The sequence below is a fragment of the Aphelocoma coerulescens genome, unplaced genomic scaffold (assembly GCF_041296385.1).
Source record: "Aphelocoma coerulescens isolate FSJ_1873_10779 unplaced genomic scaffold, UR_Acoe_1.0 HiC_scaffold_60, whole genome shotgun sequence".
In the NCBI taxonomy this organism is placed as follows: domain Eukaryota; kingdom Metazoa; phylum Chordata; class Aves; order Passeriformes; family Corvidae; genus Aphelocoma; species Aphelocoma coerulescens.
This window is the reverse complement of record NW_027183949.1, coordinates 130,094-151,319: the sequence shown is the minus strand read 5'-3', so window position 1 is coordinate 151,319 and position 21,226 is coordinate 130,094. Positions and strand designations below refer to the sequence as shown.

The 21,226-nt window shown below is 54.7% G+C and overlaps 2 protein-coding genes across 2 annotated transcripts; both read left to right on the top strand.

Annotated features, from left to right (window-relative positions):
* Window positions 1-7,962: 7,962 nt before the first annotated feature.
* On the top strand, window positions 7,963-8,895 carry LOC138102019 (olfactory receptor 14J1-like). Its single transcript, XM_068999771.1, has one exon. The coding sequence runs from the start codon at window positions 7,963-7,965 to the stop codon at window positions 8,893-8,895; it is 933 nt and encodes a 310-aa protein (XP_068855872.1).
* Window positions 8,896-19,223: 10,328 nt separating this feature from the next.
* NOP10 (NOP10 ribonucleoprotein) lies at window positions 19,224-20,119 on the top strand. Its single transcript, XM_068999774.1, has 2 exons — window positions 19,224-19,311; window positions 19,558-20,119. Exons 1-2 carry the CDS (start codon window positions 19,258-19,260, stop codon window positions 19,696-19,698), a joined length of 195 nt encoding a protein of 64 aa, XP_068855875.1. The 5' UTR covers window positions 19,224-19,257; the 3' UTR covers window positions 19,699-20,119.
* The last annotated feature ends 1,107 nt before the right edge of the window (window positions 20,120-21,226 follow it).

The window sequence follows — 21,226 nt, the reverse complement described above, 5'->3', positions numbered from 1 at the left end:
AAACAAAATTATGGTTTTATAACAAGATGTGACAACCAGCAAGACATATTCGTGCATAGAACTGCTATTAAAAAGAATAACCCTGAAAAATGCATCCCAAGCTTGGGAGATGGAGAGGTGGGGGAATTCAAAATTATACAAGGTAGAAAAGGGTTACAAGCATCAGAAGTCACTGGGCCTGATGGTGTTTCTGTAAAAGGCAGTATATATGCTAAAAATCGCAGTCATGTCAGACAATATCTCCATTGTAGGGCCCCCCTACAGTCTCCCTTTCCTAATCTCACCTTTCCCTTCTACCCTATGTCCTATTACCCCCAGTGTATTCCCAATCCGCTTTTTCACCCATGGTTTCTCTCACAAAACCATACCTTTGCCAATTGTTTCCCCAAAACTCCCTTTCCAATGCTGAGTGGGGGATGAAAAGGGGGAGGGAAGAAATGAAACCCTCTCCTGCCTCAGTTTCCCCACAAAGCATGCTCAGAGAGTTCTGTCTCCCTTCTGTCAGCACTAAGATGTTCCACAGAATCTGTTTGGACATTTAAAGACTCAGGAGGGTGGCTTGTTTTGTTTTGAAACTGCCCTTGTTGCTTTCAATGTTAAGTTTTACATCTCTTTTGTTAAAAATAAACGGGTGAAATGTCGGGGTCCCTCCCCCTGCCATGTGGCCCTGGGAGAGGGGCCCTGAGGGAGGCACGAGGTTTCGCTGCCCCTGGGCAGCCTCGTTCCCGTTGGTTGGTTTGTGTTTCCTGCGCGGGCAGGGACCCTCGGTCCAGACTGGGAGGGTTCCTGGGCAGAGCCCCGGCCATGCGGCTGGGAAATAAACATCTCTGAAACATCGACCAAGAGTCTGTCCATATATATACTTCTGTTCTACGGGCCTCCTGGTTTGATACATCGTGTTACAGTATCCCCACTGCAACAAGCCTGACCCCTAAATGGGAGTTCAGCATAAAAAAGGGAGAATTTTGTCCCAAAAGGGGACTTTGGAGCCAAAAAGGGGCTGTTTGGATCCAACACATGGGAGTTTGGGCCCAAAAATGGGAGAATTTGGGTGCCCAGATGGGAGTTTGGAGCCAAAAAGGGAGAATTCAGCCCAAAACTGGGGGTTGGAGCACCAATAAGGGGAAGTTTTGACCTAAAAAGGGGAGTTTGGAAAAAAAAAGGGGACTCTGACCCCTAAAAAGGGGAATTTGGCCTCAAAAAGACTGAGTTTGGTCCCAAAAGGGGACTATGGAGCCAAAAAGTGGCAGTTTGGATCCAAAACATGGGAGTTTGGGACCAAAAAGGGAGAATTTGGGGCAAAAAAAGGGGATTGGGGGCACCCAGATAGGAGTTTGGGCCCAAAAAGGGACAATTCAGCCAAAACCTTGGGGTTTGAGCACCAAAAAGGGGCAGTTTCGACTGAAAAAGGGGAGTTTGGAATAAAAAAAGGGGACTCTGACCCCTAAAAAGGGGATTTTGGCCTCAAAAAGAACGAGTTTGGTCCCAAAAGGGGGACTTTGGAGCCAAAAAGAGGCAGTTTGGATCCAAAACATGGGAGTTTGGGTCCAAAAAGGGAGAATTTGGGGCCGAAAAAGGGAGAATTTGGGGCTGAAAAAGGGGAGTTTGGGCACCTAGATGAGAAGTTTGGCCCCAAACATGGGAGTTTGGCCCCCAAAAGGGACAGTTTGGCCCAAAGCTGGGGGTTTGAGCACCAAAAAGGGGCAGTTTCAACCTAAAAAGGGGAGTTTGGAATAAAAGAAACCCTGGGAGCCTGACCCCTAAATGGGAGTTCAGCATAAAAAAGGGGGAATTTTGACCCAAAAAGGGGACTTTGGAGCCAAAAAGAGGCAGTTTGCACCCCCAAAATGGGAGTTTGGTCCCAAAAAGGGAGAATTTGGGGCAGAAAAAGGGGAGTTTGGGTGCCCAGATGGGAGTTTGGACCCAAAAAGGGACAGTTCAGCCCAAAGCTGGGGGTTTGAGCACCAAAAAGGGGCAGTTTTGACCTAAAAAGGGGAGTTTGGATTTAAAACAATGGGAGCCTGACCCCTAAAAGTTCAACCCAGGGGACCCAATGAGATCCAGGGGGGAAATTTGGGGCTAAAAAGGGTGATTTGGGATGAAAAAGGGGAGTTTGGTGTCCCAAAATGGGCATTTGGGTCCCAAAAAAGAGAGAATTTGGGGCCGAAAAGGGGGAATTTGGGTCCAAAAAAGGGGAATTTCAGTGCCCAGATGAGAAGTTTGGCCCCCAAAATGGGAGTTTGGTCCCAAAAAGGGAGAATTTAGGGCCGAAAAAGGAGAAATTTGGGTGCCCAGATGGGAGTTTGGCCCCCAAAAGGGACAGTTTGGCCCAAAACTGGGGGTTTGAGCACCAAAAAGGGACAGTTTCAACCGAAAAAGGGGACTTTACATTAAAAAAACCTGTGAGCCTGACCCCTAAAAAGGCAACTTTGACCTCAAAAAGGATGAGTTTGGTCCCAAATGGGGACTTTGGAGCCAAAAAGGGGCAGTTTGGATCCAAAACATGTGGGTTTCCTTAACCTCAGTTTGAGTACAAATTTGGGTTATGTTAAAGTCAAGTTTAAAATCTTTAACTGCACATCCCTCTATTTTAAGTCTGAACTCAGAACAGCCAGTTAAGCATTTGTCACAGCATTCTGGGCCAGTTTGGGTAAATTTCATGGGTTCTTGCTGAGCCCCATGGAATCCGTCTGGAACAAACACAATTCACATCCCCAGATGTTCCTTCCTTCCCAAACAGTTGCGTTTGTAACTCTTTCCTGAGAAAGTTTTAATTTCAGTTCATTGTCACTCGGCGTGACTTTCCAGAATCTTCCAGGAGCCTTCTTCACTCGGGTAGGATGAATCCAGGCAGCTTGTTTTTTGATCCTGATTGCAGAAAAGGTGGTCAGGAGCGCCTGGAATGGTCCTTCCCACTGTGGTTCTGGGGTCTTTTCTGCAAAAGACTTCACATATACATAATCTCCGGGTTGTATATCATGTACTGCTCCGTCTAATTCTCTCTTTCGAGCCCTAGCTGCATGTTTTTCAATTTCTTTGAGCTGTTTCTTAAGGGCCATCATGTATTTGTGTAGGGTTTCCTCCCCTACTTGGGTGGGGGTGATGCCTTCTTGGACCCTGTGTGGCCTCCGGTACAATGTTTCAAAAGGACTCAGTTTCCCTTTTACTCTCGGATTGGTTCGAATACGTAATAATGCCAATGGAAGAACCCGAGGCCAAGGTAATTTTGTCTCTTGTCTTAATCTTGTAACTTGCTGCTTAATCAAATGGTTCATTTTCTCTACTTGGCCACTCGACTGAGGATGATATGGAGTGTGGCGTTCCCAGTCTCTGCCTCAGTGGTGGCTCATTTGCTGCACAATTCTTGAAATAAAGTGTGGCCTCTCTCTGAGGACATTGTGGCAGGGGCTCCAAAAAGTGGTGCTATTTCCTGTAACAATACTTTTGTTACTTCTCGTGCTTTGGCAGTTCAGGCAGGGAAAGCTTCTGGCCATCCTGAAAAGGAATCTGTTAGCACCAACAGGTACCGATCTCCCCCTTTCCTGGGCAGCTCTGAGAAATCAATTTGCCATTGCTGCCCAGGCCCAGGAGGCCCCGCAATATCACCATGGACCTTTGATTCCAGGAGTCCCCACACCGTTACATGAATCCTTAGTTCCATGGGGCCCTGGAGTGTCACAATGCTCTCCTTGGTTCCATGGTGCCACACAGTGACACAACAGCCCCTTGGCCTGAGAAGGTCTCATAGTGTCACAATGGTTCCTTGCTTCCCTGAGGCCTTGTAGTGTCACAATGGACTCCTTGGTTCCATGGGGCCGCAAAGTGTCACAATGGCCCCTTGGTTCAATGGGGCCTGTGGTGTCACAACAGTCTCGGTGATTCCATAAGGCCCTGCAGTGTCACAGTAGACCATTGGTTCCATGAGACCCCACAGTGTCACAAGGGCCCCTTGGTTCCATTGAGCCCCACAGTGTCACTATGGTCGCCTTGGTTCCACAAGGCCCTGAAGTGCCACAAGGGTCCTTTGGTTTCACAAGGCCTCAAAGTGTCAAAATGGCCCTTTGGTTTCATGAGGCCCCACTGTGCCACAATGGACCCTTGGTTCAATGATGCCCCACAGGGTCACAATGGTCCCCTTGATTCCATGAGGCCCTGCCGTGCTATAATGGCCCCTTGGTTATAGGAGGCTCTGCAGTGTCACAATGGCCCCTTAGTTCCAGTGGGTCCCAAAGTGCCATAATGGTCTCCATTGTTCCATGAAGCCCCACAATGTCACTGTGGTCCCCTTGGTTCCACAGGGCCCCACAGTGTCACAATGGACCCTTGGTTCCATGAGGTTCCTCAGTCACAAGGGTCTCCTTGGATCTGCAGAGTCACAATGGCCCTTTGGCTCCATGTGGCCACTCTGTGTCACAGTGGCTCATGGTTCCATGAGTGTTCATACTGTCAACAACGATCTCCTTGGTTCCACAGTGCCACCATGGATCCTTGGATCTGCACTATGACAATGGACCATTGGTTCCATGGGGTCCCACAGTGTCACTGTTGACTCCTTGGTTCTGTGAGGCCCCGCTGTCACCAAATCTCCGAAATATCAGCATAAGACTCCTTAACACTAATTTGGTGTTAAAGAGAGCATCATTTATTCAGGCCTGAGCTCCAGCAGGGGATAACTCTTAACCTTACGTGGACACGTGACTCTACAAGTGTGTTGCTCACATCCAGTCGCTACATGCGTATTACAATTCACCCATTTCCTTAAAACCCACCCCAAGCTCCCAGATTCAGTCCTTGTTTTTTCTAGCACTGCACCCTTGAGCCAGATGTCTTCTTCTTCTCTTCCAACCATGCCTGCTGGGAAAGCAGCCCCTGCATGCCTTGTTCCTCTGCTAAAAGTTCACAGACACGGCAAAAATGGAATGAAGCCTTTTGGTATCAAGCCCAAGGCTTTGTGTGCCCAGGCAGAGGCAGGCAGGACGCAGAGCTGCCAGCAAAGGAAGGGGCCAGCCAGGTGGGGCAGCCGGGGGGATGAGGACAGCCTGCAGGGACAGAGGCGCAGGGCAGGGACAGCGTGGCACAGCCTGGGCTGGAGAGGGCAGAGGGATGGGCAGCAGCTGCAAGGCCCTGACAGAGCCAACTTGTGCAGCACTTGGGCCACGGCTGCTGTCCCTGGCCCTGAGGCCAGCAGGAGACAAGTGACCCTTGCAGCCCTGGGGCCTCAGTGCCTCCTTGTCCCTGCCCAGCAGCCTGGCAGGGGCCGCCCCATGGTGCTGCCCTTGGCACTGCCCATCCCCACATCCCAGTGCCCCGGCAAGAGCCCTGAGCACTGAGGGAGGGACAGGATCTGCCTTGCCAGGGGCTGGGGCTCAGGCCTTGGCCCTTTGCATTCCTCAAACACATCCAGCTTTGCTCAGCACCAGAGACACCTTTCCCTTGCTTGTCCCCCCCTGTCATCACTGCCTGCAGTGTTCTGCTCTGACTGGAACCTGGGGACACTTTCTCAGTCCTGTCCCTCAGTGGCACCCATTAAAACTTCAAGAAACTTCAGTGTTTCACGTTAACTTTGAGTTCTTTAGAAGTTTTTTGGACACACTCTCAGGGACTGAGGCCAGTGTAAACAACACCAGAGCCCCGAGAGGATCATTACAGTCCCTGTGCTGTGTCTGTGCTGCTGAGCTGGGCCGGGCTCCTGGCAAACAAAAAGACGTTTCTCCTAATGAGCAGCTTCTTTCCCAGCCCAGCAGGGCTGCAGGCACTGCCTGCAGGTGCCTGAGAGGAGTGAAGCAGACAGAGGCTTAAAGCAGCTAAGAAGGACAATTCTGAGCTTATTCATGGAGAAATCTTCACCACTCCTGACACAGTGAGCCTCTGGCTGCAGGGATCCTCTAGAGCTGGCCCATGACAGGACTGCCATGGCTGTGAGGATGGCTCTGCTGCCGTTCCTGCTTTGGGGGAGGATGTGCTGCAGAGCGGGGCTGCCCTGGGCACCGTCAGAGGGACAGGGCAGGACGGCTCCTGCTGCCAGGGCCGGCTGCAGGCTCTGAAGGTGGGCAGCAGCCAGGGGTGCCCAGGGCTGTCCTGCAGAGCAGCTCCTGCAGCCCTGAGGGCTCTTTGCCAGGCCAGGGCATCTGCCACCTGCCAGGGGCAGCTCTCAGCCTGCCTGGGAGCTCCCCATGGGCGCTGGAGGGGAGCTGTGGCTGCAAGGAGTGACTGCTGCAGGGCAGGTCCTGCTGCTGTGGAGAGGCTGCTGTGGGGGCCAGGGCTGCTCTGAGCTCCAGCTCATGCCCAGCTCATTTCTGAGGGGACTTTTCATGAGCACATTCAGGGCATGGGATTCCTGCTTGAGTCTCTGCTTTCCTCAGTCTGTGCTCCCACTTCTCCCAGGCTCAGCTTGGTGGGAATGGAAACTCAGCTGTGCAGGGTAGAGCAGGGCCTGAGGCTCTTAAACCATCCCGCCGAGGATTCCTGGGAGCCTCAGCAAGTGCCTGCACCTCGCCAGGCTCCAGATGCAGCCAGCATCACCTTTCCATGGTGCCCAGGCCCGGGGGAGCTGTTCTTTAATCGCCGCAGCCCCGAGCGGCTGCCGGGCAGGGCTGGCCCAGGGGCTGGGCTGGGCTCCGGCAGCAGCGGCAGGGACGGAGCCCGGGCCGCAGGAGCAGCTCCCGGCTGGGCCAGCTCCAGCAGCAGAGCCGTGGGCAGGGAGGGAGGGAGGCAGCGCTGAGGGCAGCCCTGCTGAGGGGAGCTGTGGCAGCTGCCGGCGCTGCCCTGCAGTGCAGACACCGCCCTGAGCAGCGCAGCTCCGGTGTCCCCTCGCAGCCAGCACAGCCCTCAGCCCGGGGGCTCGGGGCCCTCAGCCCGGGGGCTCGGGGCCCTCGGTGCCCTCCTGGGCCGGCAGAGCAGCAGCAGAGATGAAGGGCATCTCTGCGGCCACGGGCCCGTTCCTGCTGCCCGGGGCCTGAGGGCGACTGTCCTGCCCTGGTGCTGCCCGGGAGGGGCTGGGCAGCGCTGGGCAGGGAAAGGCTTTTCCTCAGGGCCCGGCTCTCTCTCCTTGCCCTGCTCAGCTGCTCCTGGCGCTGCTGAGGGGCTCTCTGGGAATGGCACTTCCAGCTGCAGGCTCAGGCCCAGCCCTGGGGCTCCTCCTGTGCAGGCTGAGCACAGCAATGGGGTGTCCCAGCTCCCTCTGCCCCGGGAGCTCTGGGCAGGCCGGGCTGGGAGGCTGGCAATGAGCCGGCTCTCCTCCAGCAGTGCCATGGACAGGAGCCTCGCTGTGCCCTCGGGATGCCATCCCAGCTGTCAGCTGCCTTCCAGGGGACACTGGGGCCGGGAGTGTCCTTGGCCAGCAGTGGGGCTGAGACTCTGAGAAAGGCTGAGCCACTTTGCTCTGCTGTGGCTCCCTCAGCTCTCAGATGTGCCAGGCTGATTTTCAGGGGAACACAGTGACTGCCCTCGATCTCAGCAAGGGCAGCTGGGGACAGATGGAGCGACAGAGCAGCTCCCCTCACCCTTCACTGAGTTACAGCCAATGCTCTTGCATTGCTCAGCTCTCTCTGCTCTCCCTGGGCACAGCAGGAAACCCTCTCAAAGTGCCTTTGGCCATCACCGTTCCTTAGCCCTGGCACAGGAGACGCTGCCCAGCTCCTCTGCCTCAGGAGCAGTTCTGTTTGACAAAGTCTACCCCCCAGATTGGCTCCTGTCCCCCTGTCCCATGACCCCACTGCTGCAGAGCAGAGCTGATTCCTCGGTGTCCATGGGCACAGCCCCTGCTCGTCACAACAATGGGGCCAGATCCCAGCAGAGCTCCAGGCACGGGGCTGAGGGAAGGGCTCTGAGAAAAGGAAAATTGGGTGGCACAGAGTGTCAGGGGCAGGGCTGGGAGAAAGGGCTTGGGCATTGCTCAGGAAAGTCTCCCCTGACTTGTCACTGTCTCCTCCTAGAACAGATCCCCATGGCCAGAGACAGCAAATGTCCAACAGCAGCTCCATCAGCCACTTCCTCCTGCTGCCATTGGCAGACACGCGGCAGCTGCAGCTCCTGCACTTCTGCCTCTTCCTGGGCATCTCCCTGGCTGCCCTCCTGGGCAACGGCCTCATCATCAGCGCCGTAGCCTGCGGCCAGCACCTGCACAGCCCCATGTTCTTCTTCCTGCTCAACCTGGCCCTCACCGACCTGGGCTCCATCTGCACCACTGTCCCCAAGGCCATGCACAATTCCCTCTGGGGCACCAGCCACATCTCCTACTCTGGATGTGCTGCTCAGGTCTTTCTATTTATGTTTTTCATCTCAGCAGAGTTTTCCCTCCTCACCATCATGTGCTACGACCGCTACGTGTCCATCTGCAAACCCCTGCACTACGGGACCCTCCTGGGCAGCAGAGCTTGTGCCCACATGGCAGCAGCTGCCTGGGCCAGCGCCTTTCTCTATGCTCTGCTGCACACGGCCAATACATTTTCCCTGCCCCTGTGCCAGGGCAATGCCCTGGGCCAGTTCTTCTGTGAAATCCCACACATCCTCAAGCTCTCCTGCTCCCACTCCTACCTCAGGGAGCTTGTGCTTATTGTGCTGAGTGCTTTTCTGTATTTTGGCTGCTTTGTGTTCATGGTTTTCTCCTATGTGCAGATCTTCAGGGCCGTGCTGAGGATCCCCTCTGAGCAGGGACGGCACAAAGCCTTTTCCACGTGCCTCCCTCACCTGGCCGTGCTCTCCCTGTTTATCAGCACTGCCTTTTTTACCTACCTGAAGCCCCCTTCCATCTCCTCCTCATCCCTGGGTCTGGCCCTGTCAGTTCTGTACTCGGTGCTGCCTCCAGCCCTGAACCCCCTCATCTACAGCCTGAGGAACCGGGAGCTCAAGGCTGCAGTGTGGGCACTGATGGCTGGACGATTTAAGAAACATTAAACTGGTTGCCAATTTTTGCAAATCACTTGTAATAAAACGCGTCTCTGATAGTTCTTGTTGGTTTGGTTCTGGGGTTATTTTTCCTGCCTTCAGTTATTTATTGTGTTCCACAAAGCAAGGGCAATATTTCTTCCGTTTCTCACTTTGTTTCTCTCCACCTTGGCTGTGGCCCCAGACTGTGTCAATGAGGAGCTGTGCTCTCGGTGCCTTTAAATGAACTCAAGAATCTGCCAGCAAAGTTTCCAGCAGAGATGCCCCTTTAGTTGCCTTCTGTGGAGCTGCAGCAGCAATGTCTGTGTGCAGAGCTGGGGGCAGATCAGGGGGGCACAGCAGCTGTGCCCAGGAGCAGCAGCCCTTGGTGCTGCCAGTGCTGCTCCCGTGCCACTGCCCCGCTGCCCTCCTGCCCCTGGTGTTGCTGCAGGGCCTGAGTGCTCTGGGGCTCGCTCCCAGCCCTGGGGTGGCAGTGCCGGGGCTGCAGCAGGGACAGGCCATGGGCACTGCTGGGCCAGCGCTGACGCCTCAGGGCAGGGCCTGGGGGCTCCAGGCTCCTTGCCCAGGCTCTCTCAAGAGCACGCCCAGGCCAGTGCTCAGCAGAGAAAACCCCCGTGAGCAGCCCCAGGGTGGCCGTGGGCAGGGTGGGGGCAACCAGCATGGCTGGTGCTCTGCAGGGTCCCTGGGGGAGCCGGGAAGGAGCAGCAGAGCAGGGGCTGATCCATCCCCCCTGCGCTGGACACCCCAGGGCAGCGTCCCAGAGCGGCCTCATGCACCTGCCAGCAACATCCCCCCTCTGCAGCCCTGGCCTCTCCCCAGCTCAGAGAGGGGCTGGATCCTTGCAGGCACACCCACGGCAGGACTGGCTCAGGAGCCCCTGTTTGCACTGCACAGCCCAGGCGTGAGCACCCCACGGTCTTGGTGTGGGGAGAGGAACCTGAGTGAGCACAAATGCCATCAGCCCCTGGGGGCCAGCAAGGGCTGGGGGACGGCAGGGAAACCTCTCAGCTTTGTCGTGGCCTCTCAAGTCAGCCAGAAAGTTTGTTCCCATCAGCTCTGAGTTTCCTGTCCCACTGCAGACGTTGTTGCTCAGAGCCAGGGCTGCCTGGCAGCCACCCCCAAACAGCCCTGAGCATTTCCTTTGCTTCACCTTTGCTTTCTTTCCTCTTTCCTGCTCCACATTTCTTGCTCTTGCCCTTCCCTGTCCCCTCCCCTGCAAACAGCCCAGCCCTGTTGCCCTTTCCTCTCTGGCCCCACTCCCCATTTCAGTTCCTGCCTTGGCACCACAGGAACGTCCCTTGGGGAGCAGGATCATCCTACAAGTGCTGCAGGAATTGTCTGCAGGGCCCTGCAGTGCCTCGAGCTGTTCCCTTGCCAGAGGCACCAGAGGCCAGGGGGGCACATCTGGGCTGCTGTGTCTGGCTGTGGGGCTCCCTGTTGTGGGGCAGTGAGGAGGAGCTGGAGAGGCTCTGCAGGACTGACAGGATGGGCTTTGGGGCGCGTGTGGAGAAGCTGAGGGACAGGGGCTGCTGGACCTTCTGAAGAGGAGGCCCAGGGCTCATCCTGCAGCTGCTTCCAGGGTGGTTTCAGAGAATCACAGAATCAACCAGGCTGGAAAAGACCTTGGACATCATCAAGCCCAAGCCGTGCCCTGACACCTCCTTGTCTCCCCTGAGCCTCCTCTTCTCCAGGATAAACAAGCCCAGCTCCCTCAGCCGCTCCTCACAGCACTTGTGTTCCAGACCCCTCACCAGCCTTGTTGCCCTTCTCTGGACACGCTCCAGCCCCTCAATGTCCTTCCTAATTTGGGGGCCCAGAACTGGACACAGCACTCGAGGTGCGGCCGCACCAGTGCCCAGTACAGGGGAAGAATCCCTGCCCTGGTCCTGCTGGCCACTCCATTCCTGATCCAGGCCAGGTGCTGTGGTGATGCGATACCTTTATTGTATTTTTATATAAGTTTTCTGTCCCCCAATGGTTCATCCCTACCTTCCCCACTCCTATTCCCAGTTGGTTTGCCTCAGACCCAAGCCGCTCCCCCGGTGCTCCCTACATGGTTGTTCTCCTCCCCTTGTTCTAGCTCTTTCCCTATCAATCACCCAAACCCCTACTGCTGTTCCCGAAGGTCCAGTGTCCATCATCTGAAACCTCCTAGTTTACGCTTATATGGTCCCCATCAATTCCCCGAGACCCTACCCCTTTAGATAGCTCCCCCCTTGGAAACCCCTAAACCTCGGTGCCCCAGAGGGACATGTGATCCCTTTCCCTCCTCCCCTTGAGGCTATTGGCCCAAGGAAATGTCTGTCCTCGTCCATATCCATCCCGTAGAGATTTCTATTGGTCCGCAGTTAAGCCATCCCCATTGTAACACCTCCCTTTATAAGATGTTCCCCGCAGCTGTTCTGGGCTTGTCTCCTGGGAGTTGCCTCCAATAAACTTGGATTATCCCCTGTGGCAAGCCTCCTTGCTACTTTTTATCCTCTCCCTTGTCCGGACTGCTGACAGCCGCTGTGCCTGGAGCTTCAGCTCCCCTGGGCAGAGCTGAACTCCTGAGGAGCAGCTTTAAAGCCGAGAGCCTCCGGCTGCTCCCCACTCCTGTCGCACACCGCAGGGGCTAGCCTGGGCAGTGGTCAGTGGCGGTCATTGTGACAAGGTGCCATTGGCCTTCTTGGCCACGTGGGCACACTGCTGGCTCATGTCCAGCCTGCTGTCCATCAGTGCCCCCAGGTCCCTTTCTGCCTGGCCGCTGTCCAGCCACTCTGTCCCCAGCCTGTAGCGCTGCAGGGGTTGTTGTGGCCAAAGTGCAGGACCTGGCACTTGGTCTTGTTGAACCTCTCATGGTTGGATTTGGGCCCTGGATCCAGCCTGTGCAGGTCCCTGTGCAGAGCCCTCCTACCCTCCAGCAGATCCACACTCGCACCCAGCTTGGTGTCATCTGCAGATTTGCTGGTGCTGGACTCAATGCCCTCATCCAGATCATCAGTGACGACACTGAAATCCACACTTGGGGAGCTCATCCAGCAGCTCCCTCATCCCCCTAGGATGGATCCCATCTGCTCCCAGAGACAACTGTGAGCATCTGAGGGGCTCAGCAGTCACCAGCTGCTTCCTCCTGGATTACAGGGGCTGTTCTGCTCCCTGTCCCCATCTACCAGCCCAGGAGGCCACTTGTCCTGAGGACGACCTGTCTTAATGTTGAAAAGTGAGGCAAAGAAGAGGTTAAGTAGCTCAGCCTTTTCCTCATCTTTAGTTACTAAATTCCCTCCCCCATCTAACAGAGAATGGAGGTTCTCCTTGCCCTTCCTTTTGCCATTAATGTGTTTATAAAAATATTTTTTATTGTCCTTCACAGAAGTGGCCACATTGAGTTCTAACTGGGCTTTTGCCTCTCTACTTTTTTTCCTACATGACCTAAAAACCCCCTTAAACATTTCCTGAGACACCTGACCCTCCTTCCAAAGGTGATGCACCCTCTTTTTTCCCTGAGTGCCTTCAAAAGCTCCTTGCCCATCCAGGCTGTTTGTTTTCCTCCTTGGCACATCTTTTGGCACACAGGGACAGTCTGTTCCTGCACCTTCAAGATTTCTGTTTTGAAGCTCTTCCATCTTTCCTGGAGCCCTTTGTTTTTAAGGGCTGCTTCCCAAGGAACTCTCCGAATAAGTCTCTTGAATAGGCCAAAGTCTGCTGAGGCTTTTGTCGAGGTGGACAGAACAGCACACACTTGTTGTAATCCAAAGTCATAGAAGTTTTGATTTTCTCTCCTGCTGTTCTTATACCTCTTCACAATGGCTGTGGCCTGTTGAGATTGGCTGCTTAGCAAACAATGCCAAGGCTGTCTAACAAGCAATGACCATTCAGGCAGTAAAACAATCAGCTGTACAAGCAAAGGTAGAGCTGCTACATATTATCCACAAGCTCTTCCTTGTACACTCTCCATGTCCCATTACAAGAACAGCCTCTCCTTGTGTCCAGAACATCTTCTCTCACTGATTATCTTCTTGGCCTTCTCTGTGGGTTTCACTGAAGCTGCAAAATTTCACTGTTATATTCTCACGGGTAAATTCTGAATGCCTTTAGGTCTAATTCTGTGAGGCCCCCAGCCCAGCTGTCAGCCTCATCAGCACAGCAGTGAGATTTGTGTCCCCTGGCTGTGGCTGCTGTCCCTCGCACTGAGGCCCATGAGCAGACACCAGTTCCTGCCAGCCCCAGGGCTTGTGGCCTCCTCCCGCAGCCCCCAGAGCTTTGGAGGGCTCCTGCTGCTCTCCTGCCCTCCCCATCCCACACCCCACATCCCACTGCTGCGGGACAGCCACCAGCATCCTGTGAGGCCACCGATGCCCATGGCCAGGGGATGGGGTCAGGGCTTGGCTGTGCTGCTTGGCCAAGCCCAGGCAGGGCTTTCACAGCCACATCCCAGAGCCCATTTCCCACCTGGAGCCGGGGCTGCCTCTGAGTTCTGCTTCCCCAGCCCCAGGGACGCTCTCCTTGTCTGCTCATTGCCCCCACGCTCTCTTGGCAGCCATGGCCTCAGTGGGGGCTGCTGACATCCTCAGCAACTTGGAGGTTGCTGCTCAATTTTCCTTCTGCAGAGGCTTCTTCAGCCTTCAGCTCTTCAGGTCAGGAATTCAGTGCCAAAGGACCATTAACATTCAAAACACTCTAACAGGACAAGTCCCCAGGAATCATTGAGGCTTTAATTCTTTTGTGGCTAATTAGAGCAATACGGGAAGTGTTTTCAAAGAGAACACATTATTTTAAAAATTTAATGAAATATTATCTTTTCCCCAGTTTATTCTTTTCTTGTTTATATATTAACAATTCAAAACACCCGAACAGGACAAGCCCCTGGGAATCATTTATGCCTTCAATTCTTTTGTGGTTAATTAGACAGATTTCAGAAGTGTATTCCAAGTGAATATACTGTGGTAACAATACAAGGAGAAATGATTTCTCTTCTGTGCCCTGGTTACCTTCTTCCTGTTATACACTGATATCGGAGATCTCCAGCTGATATTGATCCTGGCTCCTCCTAATGCAGTCTGAATAGATCTGAACATCAAGGCCCTTTATGGCTGACAATCAATCACACTTTGTCCCTACCCCCACCCCACCATTTCCCTCATTCAACCCCTGGCACTCAGAGCAGCCTCGTGCAAATCTGAGCTTCCTCCACTCCCACTGAGGGACAGGACTGAGAAAGTGTCCCCAGGTTCCAGTCAGAGCAGAACACTGCAGGCAGTGATGACAGGGGGGGACAAGCAAGGGAAAGGTGTCTCTGGTGCTGAGCAAAGCTGGATGTGTTTGAGGAATGCAGAGGGCCAAGGCCTGAGCCCCAGCCCCTGGCAAGGCAGATCCTGTCCCTCCCTCAGTGCTCAGGGCTCTTGCCGGGGCACTGGGATGTGGGGATGGGCAGTGCCAAGGGCAGCACCATGGGGCGGCCCCTGCCAGGCTGCTGAGCAGGGACAAGGAGGCACTGAGGCCCCAGGGCTGCCAGGGTCACTTGTCTCCTGCTGGCCTCAGGGCCAGGGACAGCAGCCGTGGCCCAAGTGCTGCACAAGTTGGCTCTGTCAGGGCCTTGCAGCTGCTGCCCATCCCTCTGCCCTCTCCAGCCCAGGCTGTGCCACGCTGTCCCTGCCCTGCGCCTCTGTCCCTGCAGGCTGTCCTCATCCCCCCGGCTGCCCCACCTGGCTGGCCCCTTCCTTTGCTGGCAGCTCTGCGTCCTGCCTGCCTCTGCCTTGGCACACAAAGCCTTGGGCTTGATACCAAAAGGCTTCATTCCATTTTTACCGTGTCTGTGAACTTTTAGCAGAGGAACAAGGCATGCAGGGGCTGCTTTCCCAGCAGGGACGGTTGGAAGAGAAGAAGAAGACATCTGGCTCAAGGGTGCAGTGCTAGAAAAAACAAGGACTGAATGTGGGAACTTGGGGTGGGTTTTAAGGAAATGGGTGAATTGTAATACGCATGTAGCGACTGGATGTGATCAACACACTTGTAGAGTCACGTGTCCACGTAAGGTTAGGAGTTATCCCCTGCTGGAGCTCAGGCCTGAATAAATGATGCTCTCTTTAACACCAAATTAGTGTTAAGGAGCCTTATGCTGATATTTCAGAGATTTGGTGACAGCGGGGCCTCACAGAACCAAGGAGTCAACAGTGACACTGTGGGACCCCATGGAACCAATGGTCCATTGTCATAGTGCAGAGCCAAGGATCCATGGTGGCACTGTGGAACCAAGGAGATCGTTGTTGACAGTATGGACGCTCATGGAACCATGAGCCACTGTGACACAGAGTGGCCACATAGAGCCAAAGGGCCATTGTGACTCTGCAGATCCAAGGAGACCCTTGTGACTGAGGAACCTCATGGAACCAAGGGTCCATTGTGACACTGTGGGGCCCTGTGGAACCAAGGGGACCACAGTGACATTGCGGGGCTTCATGGAACAATGGGGACCATTATGACACTTTGGGACCCACTGGAACCAAGGGGCCATTGTGACACTGCAGAGCCTCCTATAACCAAGGGGCCATTATAGCACGGCAGGGCCTCATGGAATCAAGGGGACCATTGTGCCACTATGGGGCATCATTGGACCAAGGTTCCATTGTGGCACATGAAACCAAAGGGCCATTTTGACACTTTGAGGCCTTGTGAAACCAAAGGACCCTTGTGGCACTTCAGGGCCTTGTGGAATCAAGGCGACCATAGTGACACTGTGGGGCTCAATGGAACCAAGGGGCCCTTGTGACACTGTGGGGTCTCATGGAACCAATGGTCTACTGTGACACTGCAGGGCCTTATGGAATCACCGAGACTGTTGTGACACCACAGGCCCCATTGAACCAAGGGGCCATTGTGACACTTTGCAGCCCCATTGAACCAAGGGGCCATTGTGACACTACAAGGCCTCAGGGCAGCAAGGAACCATTGTGACACTATGAGACCTTCTCAGGCCAAGGGGCTGTTGTGTCACTGTGTGGCACCATGGAACCAAGGAGAGCATTGTGACACTCCAGGGCCCCATGGAACTAAGGATTCATGTAACGGTGTGGGGACTCATGGAATCAAAGGTCCATTGTGATATTGCAGGGCCTCCTGGGCCTGGGCAGCAATGGCAAATTGATTTCTCAGAGCTGCCCAGGAAAGGGGGAGATCGGTACCTGTTGGTGCTAACAGATTCCTTTTCAGGATGGCCAGAAGCTTTCCCTGCCTGAACTGCCAAAGCACGAGAAGTAACAAAAGTATTGTTACAAGAAATAACACCACGTTTTGGAGCCCCTGCCACAATGTCCTCAGAGAGAGGCCACACTTTATTTCAAGAATTGTACAGCAAATGAGCCACCACTGAGGCATAGACTGGGAACGCCACACTCCATATCATCCTCAGTCGAGTGGCCAAGTAGAGAAAATGAACCATTTGATTAAGCAGCAAGTTACAAGATTAAGACCAGAGACAAAATTACCTTGGCCTCGGGTTCTTCCATTGGCATTATTACGAATTTGAACCAATCCGAGAGTAAAAGGGAAACTGAGTCCTTTTGAAACATTGTACCGGAGGCCACACAGGGTCCAAGAAGGCATCACCCCCACCCAAGTAGGGGAGGAAACCCTACACAAATACATGATGGCCCTAAAGAAACAGCTCAAAGAAATTGAAAAACATGCAGCTGGGGCTCGAAACAGAGAATTAGACGGAGCAGTACATGATATACAACCCGGAGATTATGTATATGTGAAGTCTTTCACAGAAAAGACCCCAGAACCACAGTGGGAAGGACCATTCCAGGCGCTCCTGACCACCTTTACTGCAATCAGGATCAAAGAACAAGCTGCCTGGATTCATCATACCCGAGTGAAGAAGGCTCCTGGAAGATTCTGGAAAGTCACGCTGAGTGACAATGAACTGAAATTAAAACTTTCTCAGGAAAGAGTTACAAACGCAACTGTTTGGGAAGGAAGGAACATCTGGGGATGTGAATTGTGTTTGTTCCAGACGGATTCCATGGGGCTCAGCAAGAACCCATGAAATTTACCCAAACTGGCCCAGAATGCTGTGACAAATGCTTAACTGGCTGTTCTGAGTTCAGACTTAAAATAGAGGGATGTGCAGTTAAAGATTTTAAACTTGACTTTAACATAACCCAAATTTGTACTCAAACTGAGGTTAAGGAAACCCACATGTTTTGGATCCAAACTTCCCCGTTTTGACTCCAAAGTCCCCCTTTTGGGACCAAACTCGTCCCTTTTGAGGCCAAATTCCCCTTTTTAGGGGTCAGAGTCTCCTTTTTTATTCCAAACTCCCCTTTTTAGGTCAAAACTGCCCCTTTTTGGCGCTCAAACCCCCAGATTTGGGCCAAACTTTCTCTTTTGGGGGCCAAACTCCCATCTGGGCACCCAAATTCCCCCTTTTTTGGCCCCAAATTCTCCCCTTTTTTGGACCCAAATGCCCATTTTGGGGGCCAAACTCCCCTTTTTCATCCCAAATCACCCTTTTTAGCCCCACATTTCCCCCCTGGATCTCATTGGATCCCCCGGGTTGAACTTTTAGGGGTCAGGCTCTCATTGTTTTAAATCCAAACTCCCCTTTTGAGGTCGAAACTGCCCCTTTTTGGTCCTCAAGCCCCCAGCTTTGGGCCAAAGTGTCCCTTTTTGGGCCAAACTCCCAGTTTTGGGTCCAAACTTCCCATCTGGGCTACCAAATTCTCCCCTTTTTTGGACCCAAATGCCCACTTTGGGGGCCAAACTCCCCTTTTTCATCCCAAATCGCCCTTTTTAGCCCCAAATTTCCCCCCTGGATCTCATTGGGTCCCCTGGGTTGAACTTGTTTTAAATCCAAACTCCCTTTTTTAGGTCGAAACTGCCCCTTTTTGGTGCTCAAACCCCCAGCTTTGGTCCATATTGTTCCTTTTTGGGTCCAAACTCCCATCTGGGCACCCAAATTCCCCTTTTTGGACCTGAATCGCCCTTTTTCTGCCCAAAATTCTCCCGTTTTGGGCCCAAACTCCCACGTTTTGGACCCAAACTGCCCCGTTTTGGCTCCAAAGTCCCCTTTTGGGACAAAACTCGTCCTTTTTGAGGCCAAATTCCCATTTTAGGGGTCAGAGCCCCAATTTTTAGCCCCAAACTCCCCTTTTTAGGCTAAACTGCCCCTTTTTGGTGCTCAAACCCCAGCTTTGGGCCAAATTGTTCCTTTTGGGTCCAAACTCCTATCTGGGCACCCAAATTCCCCTTTTTTGGCCCCAAATTCTCCCCTTTTTGGACCCAAACTCCCATGTTTTGGCAAACTGCCTCTTTTTGGCTCCAAAGCCCCTTTTCGGGACCAAACTCGTCCCTTTTTGAGGCCAAATTCCCCTTTTCAGGGATCAGAGTCCCATTTTCTTTAAATCCAAACTCCCCTTTTTAGGTCGAAACTGCCCCTTTTTGGTCCTCAAGCCCCCAGCTTTGGGCCAAAATGTCCCTTTTGGGGGCCAAACTCCCAGTTTTGGCTCCAAACTTCCCATCAGGGCACCCAAATTCTCCTTTTATTGGCCCCAAATTCTCCCCTTTTTTGGACCCAAATGCCCATTTTGGGACACCAAACTCCCCTTTTTCATCCCAAATCACCCTTTTTAGCCCCACATTTCCCCCCTGGATCTCATTGGGTCCCCTGGGTTGAACTTTTAGGGGTCAGGCTCCCATTGTTTTAAAGCCAAACTCCTCTTTTGAGGTCGAAACTGCCCCTTTTTGGTGCTCAAACCCCAGCTTTGGGCCAAATTGTTCCTTTTTGGGTCCAAACTCCCATCTTGGTGCCCAAAATCCCCTTTTTTTGCCCCAAATTCTCCCCTTTTTGGACCCAAACTCCCATGTTTTGGATCCAAAATGCCTCTTTTTGTTTCCAAAGTCCCCTTTTGGGACCAAACTCGTCCTTTTTGAGGCCAAATTCCCCTTTTTAGGGGTCAGAGTCCCCTTTTTTTAAATCCAAACTCCCATTTTAGGCCGAAACGGCTCCTTTTTGGGGCTCAAACCCCCAGTTTTGGGCCAAATCGTTCCTTTTTGGGTCCAAACTCCTGGTTTTGGGTCCAAACTTCCCATCTGGGCACCCAAATTCCCGTTTTTCGGCCCCAAATTCTCCCTTTTTGTCCCCAAACCCTTATCTGGGCACCCAAACTGCCCTTTTTCATCCCAAATTCTCCCTTTTTGAACCCAAATGTCCCCTTTTCTGCTCCAAATTTGGCTCCCAATCCCATTGAATGCCCTGGGTTGACCTGCTCTCCCGCCATACGCTGAGGACTACAACTCCCATCACCCCCCGCGGTCGTTTCCGGTATCAACCCCGCCATGTTCCTGCCTGTGCTGAGGCGACTTCCGGTCACGTGTGCCTGGACTGCCGCCATGTTCCTACAGTGCTACGACAACGAGCGCGGGGAGCGCGTCTACACCCTGCGGGTACGGGGGGGGTTTTGGGGGGCTCGGAGGAGTTTGGGGAGCCCTTGTGGAGCCTCTCGGTGCTCGGGTGTTCCGGGCTGGCGTTTGGGGGCGGTGCGGGGCAGTTTGGGACTCCTGGGGGGGGGATTTGAGGCCGATCCGGGGAGGGCCTGGGGGGAATTTTGGGCTCCCGGGCGGGGATTTGGGGGCGATGCGGGGGGATTTGGGGGTGCTGCCGGTGTCTCGCTGAGCCGCTGCCCCTCGCAGAAGGTGTCTCCGGACGGGATCCCCACACGCTCGGCTCACCCCGCCCGCTTCTCCCCCGATGATAAATTCTCGCGGCACCGCCTGGCCCTGAAGCGCCGCTTCGGGGTCCTCCTCACGCAGCGGGGCCGGGCCCTGCTCTGAGGGAGCCCCAAAACCCTCCCCGAGATGGCCCCGAGAGCCCCGGAATGATCCCGAGACCCCCGGGAAGAGGCAAAGAGGAAGAAGAGGAGGAAGGAGGCGAAAGGAAATAAAACCGGAACGCGGCGGGGAGGGAGGGAAAATTCCCGACGAGGAGGAAGAATTGGACGGAAAGAAGAATTCTCGCGGAATTTTAACGGCGGAACCCACGCCGGGAAAAGGTGGCGGCTCCAAAGTGCCCCCAAAAAAAAAACCCCATGGAAGTGTCGGAAACGGCCCCAAAGCCGCGTGGAGCTGCCCCCGAACGCCTGGCAGCGATTTCTTTGGCTTCGCGAACATCCCGAGCGGCTTTCTGGGCAAAATCTTTCGCCTGCGTCAGGAGGGGACCTGAATATTAAAGGTTTCGGTGCTCTGGGGTCTCTCAGTTTCGGTGTCCCAGGAGATCTTTGGGTCCCGCCTGGTTTGGGGGCGGTTTTGGGACTGGGGAGGGGATTTAGGGCGGACTTGGGGATCGGGAGGACACTTTGGGGGCCACTCAGGGATCCTGAGGGGCAATTTGGGGGTCAGGGAGGGGCATTTGGGGGTCAGGGAGCGGAATTTGGGGGTCAGGGAGCGGAATTTTGGGTCCGGGGGGGCTCTAACGGGGCTCTATGGGGCGCGGGGGGTGCTGGGAGTTGTAGGCGCGGGTATAATGGAGCTCAATGGGGCCGCGGGGCATCACGGGAGATGGAGGCGCGGCGTTCATGCGGCGCTCAGCGCGCCGCGGGGCATTACGGGAGCTGTAGTCCCGGAAGTCGCTATAAGGGAGCGCTTAAGGGTCCGGGAGGGCACTTTTGGGTCGAAGGGGGCAATTGGGGGTGCACAGGGGGCACCTGCGGGGAGTCCACGGGGTCGGGAGGGCCCTGGGCGGCACTTGCGGGGCTCTCGCGGGTCTCTCTGGGGCGCGGAGCATGCCGGGAGTTGTAGGAGCGGAACTGGGGCCGCGGAGGATGATGGGAGATGAAGGCCCGGCTGCCATAAGGCTCTATAGGGCCGCGAGGCATGACGGGAGCTGAAGGCTCAGCGGTAGAGGTGCACTCCGGCTGCCGCGATGCATGATGGGAGCTGTAGTCCCGGAAGCGGCGTTAGGGGACAGCTCTGTGGTTTGGGGCACTTGTGGGTTCAGGGGGGCACTTGGGGGGCCCGAATGGGCTCTGAGGGGGCGCTGAGGGGTCCTGCAAGGTCTGGGGGGCGCTTATGGGGCACAGGGAGGCGGAGAAGGGGGCTCTGGGGGCGCGGTGCCTGACGGGAGCTGTAGGCCCGGCTCCATTAGGCCGCCGCGGGGCATGACGGGAATTGTAGGCTAAACGTGAGCAAAATGGTGCCGCCGCCAGTCCCCGCCCCTAGGCCCCGATTCAGGGCTCTGATTGGCTGCCGGGAGTGACGGGCGGGAGCTCCGACCAATGGGAGGCGGCAGAGCTGGGACCAGCGCGTTCCACCCTTCCAGTCCCTCCCAGTACAGCCCCAGTGTCCTCCCAGTGCCTCCCAGTTC